The sequence below is a fragment of the Pyxicephalus adspersus genome, chromosome 4 (assembly GCF_032062135.1).
Source record: "Pyxicephalus adspersus chromosome 4, UCB_Pads_2.0, whole genome shotgun sequence".
Lineage (NCBI taxonomy): Eukaryota > Metazoa > Chordata > Amphibia > Anura > Pyxicephalidae > Pyxicephalus > Pyxicephalus adspersus.
This window is the reverse complement of record NC_092861.1, coordinates 72634799-72637816: the sequence shown is the minus strand read 5'-3', so window position 1 is coordinate 72637816 and position 3018 is coordinate 72634799. Positions and strand designations below refer to the sequence as shown.

At 37.1% G+C, this 3018-nt stretch overlaps 1 protein-coding gene across 1 annotated transcript in view; it reads right to left on the bottom strand.

Annotated features, from left to right (window-relative positions):
- The window catches only part of ORC3 (origin recognition complex subunit 3), a gene marked incomplete in the record, with an annotated part of 38558 nt that overhangs the window by 26699 nt on the left and 8841 nt on the right, over positions 1 to 3018 (bottom strand). The window contains 1 exon segment of the mRNA XM_072408621.1: positions 1634 to 1778. Coding sequence (XP_072264722.1) covers positions 1634 to 1778 — 145 coding nt within the window.

Sequence of the window (3018 nt, the reverse complement as noted above, 5' to 3'; positions counted from 1 at the left end):
GGCTGGCTTACATCTGTGCGTTGCATACTAGTAGCAATTTTGTATTTTTACAGAAATTAAAGGGGAACTAAACCTGATTTACTCACCTGTCCCTGTTCTGTAGCAGAGTAACACCATCTTCTTCCTGGAGACTATCTTTAACAATCTTCATTGGCTGGACCGAGATGATATAACTCCCGCGTGCCTTTCATTTATTACCAGCATGCACAGGGGAAGATAGGATTGCCAGGCATTTTGGCAACCAAACCTGAGCTCATCTTTTTTAACAGATACCTGGAGCGATCAGGCAGGTAGGAGAGATTATTGACGAAGGGACATTGCCCATTCCTTTCTGCAATAATGACCTGTCTGATTGTGGAAATTTAGTACAGCTTTACGCAAGCTAACACAAATAAATATTTGATACATCTTTCTAGATCACATAGCCAAGATGGGACACTCTTTGTCTTGATTAATGTGAACCTTTCAATGAAGTATTATGTAAGATGCCACTGCCCACCATGAAATATTGTCACACAGTTATCTGAATACTTGTCTCATATTCAAATTCTTGAATCCATGCAATCAGTAATAAATCCATATAACTAGCATTCTTTACAAGGAGTTTGACTATGGCTTCTTTTATAATCTCTCAAGTTAGAGAGAAAACAGTGGTGTCCCCTCACTAACTATAGCCTGTGACAAGATATATCTAATATACAGCTGTATTAGGCAGGAAAAACGGTTTAGGAGTAAAGCCGCACACACGTGCAATTAATGTTGTTGGAAAGGACCTTTCACGATCCTTTCCAACGACAAAAGACTGAAAGATGCATGAACGTGTGCTGTACATATAGCACCGTTCTGCTCTATGGAGAGGGGAGGGGGAGAACGACGGAGCAGCACCCCGCTGCCCGGTCTGCCCTTTCCCTTGCAACACAATCGTTCGTCGTCCATTGTCCGTGGGTCTTCGGACGATGGGTGCTGTACACATGCCAGATTCTCGCCAGAGATCGGCCCTGAACTGATTATAGGGCGAAAGCCATTGGATGTGTGTACGTAGCTTTAAGCCCCAAATCTTTTGGGAAAGCATTTCATTGTCAGTTTATGAGCATACTCAAAATCTTTAAGATATGATTAACACCGTCTTTGCTATACACAGAGGATCTAACCTTTTTCATGACTGGATAGCTACATAACTGCATACATTACTCTGACAGTGCGGTGCTCTCTATTCACCATGCTGAAGCATAATTTCTATAACATGAATGATTTAGCACAGACGTGTGTGTGTGTATATAATAAATCATCAAAACAACTACTGCAAAATGCAACCCCTATAGAAACAAAAGGGAATGTTTTTATTGTATGAGGCATATTGTCACAGAATGGAAGGACATTTATTCAGTGCCATAGATAAATTAAATAGAAGTGAGATATAAAAGGGAAAAGGGAAAACTGTACAAGGGTATGCACTACCTGCAGTACATCAGTAGAAAACATTACAGTTTCACAAAAGCTCCTCATCAAAATAAGTTTTTCTACAAACCTTTGATCTATAAATTTATCAATTTCTCAATGTTTTTTAAACATAACCTTCACATGAGCTCTGTAGAATTATTAATAAGATGAATGTAAGAAAAAAATAACTTACCAAGGAGAAGAGCCGCAGTGGGGATTTCACTAGATCTCACCCTACAACTCCAGCCACTTTTTTGATCATGAAAATCTGAGTGAGACTTCTTAAGAAAAGATATTAGGTTGTCAAAAAGTTTTCTGTTGAGTTCTTCTTGCAGTTGCTGGAAAAGAAATTAGATATCAAGTTATTTCTTAGCCTCACAAATTCCAAATATCTATCACTTGTTTTTAGAAAGTACATGGATAGAAAAAATAAATAATAAGGGTTATAAATCGGATTTAATTTAGGAAAATGGCAACCTGTGGACAGCAAGAGTCTTTTCTGAACTCCTAAAGGCACACAATGCAGATTTAGGTTTCGATAATTTTAAATGAATAGAAAATGGTATAGAATAAGAAATGGCAAACATCTAGGAAAATATAAAACATAAATCAGACATTTTTCAGGAGGTTGCCACCCATGAGTGAACAAATTATTTTAGTGTTCTAGTCAGTTAAACCTAGAGCCTGCTTGTCATTTTTAGAGGAATTCCAACTTTAAAAAATGGAAAGGAATTAAAATTAAGGAAGCTTGGCATTTTAAGGCACAACTGATGTCCTAGGGTTTGTTCAGCCCTAGCTAATAATTATATTTCTAAATTCAATAACCCTCATACAACTACTATGTACTGAAGGGAAGTCTGCACACCAGACTAAACATAGAACAGAAGAACAGTGATACCTCTTGAACACAACATGTAAACCCCTTACTGGACACTCCTGTTATTTAAATGGAAGTGACTGTATTGCACAAATTTCCATTTATTTGTAAAAACGTTTTGTGCAGAATGAACCTGGGTGATCCAGCAAACCTGAAATGGATCTGGTACAGAAAACATTTGCCAACTAATGGCAATAACATTTTTAGGAAATCCAAGTTTGCTGGATCACCCAGACTGTTTACCCATGACAGTCTATCCTATTCAGTCTTTAAGAGCTTTATTAAATCATAGTTTCTGTAATACTGGTGTTTACACAATACTGTAAACACCAATATTACAGAAACTATGGTTAAGACTGCATACACAAAACATGGTAACCCTTCTTCTGCAAAGAAGAATAGTCACTAAAAAACAAAACTGAATGATAGGAATTGTCGAACTTTGATAAGAATTGTGAGTTGAAAGACTTGTTACAGCAAAGCAGTAGTAATTTCAGCCCTAGATGGCATTAAAGGCAGAATCAACTGTTAAAAATAATCTGAAATCATTACCTGGAAGGTATTGCAGCAATGAGATTGATATTTGGAGAATTCAACCAACCATTTATTTATATATACCGTATTTTTTGCCATATAAGACGCACTTTTTCTTCCCCAAAACTTAGGGGGGAAAGTTAGTGCGTCCTATACGACAAATGTGT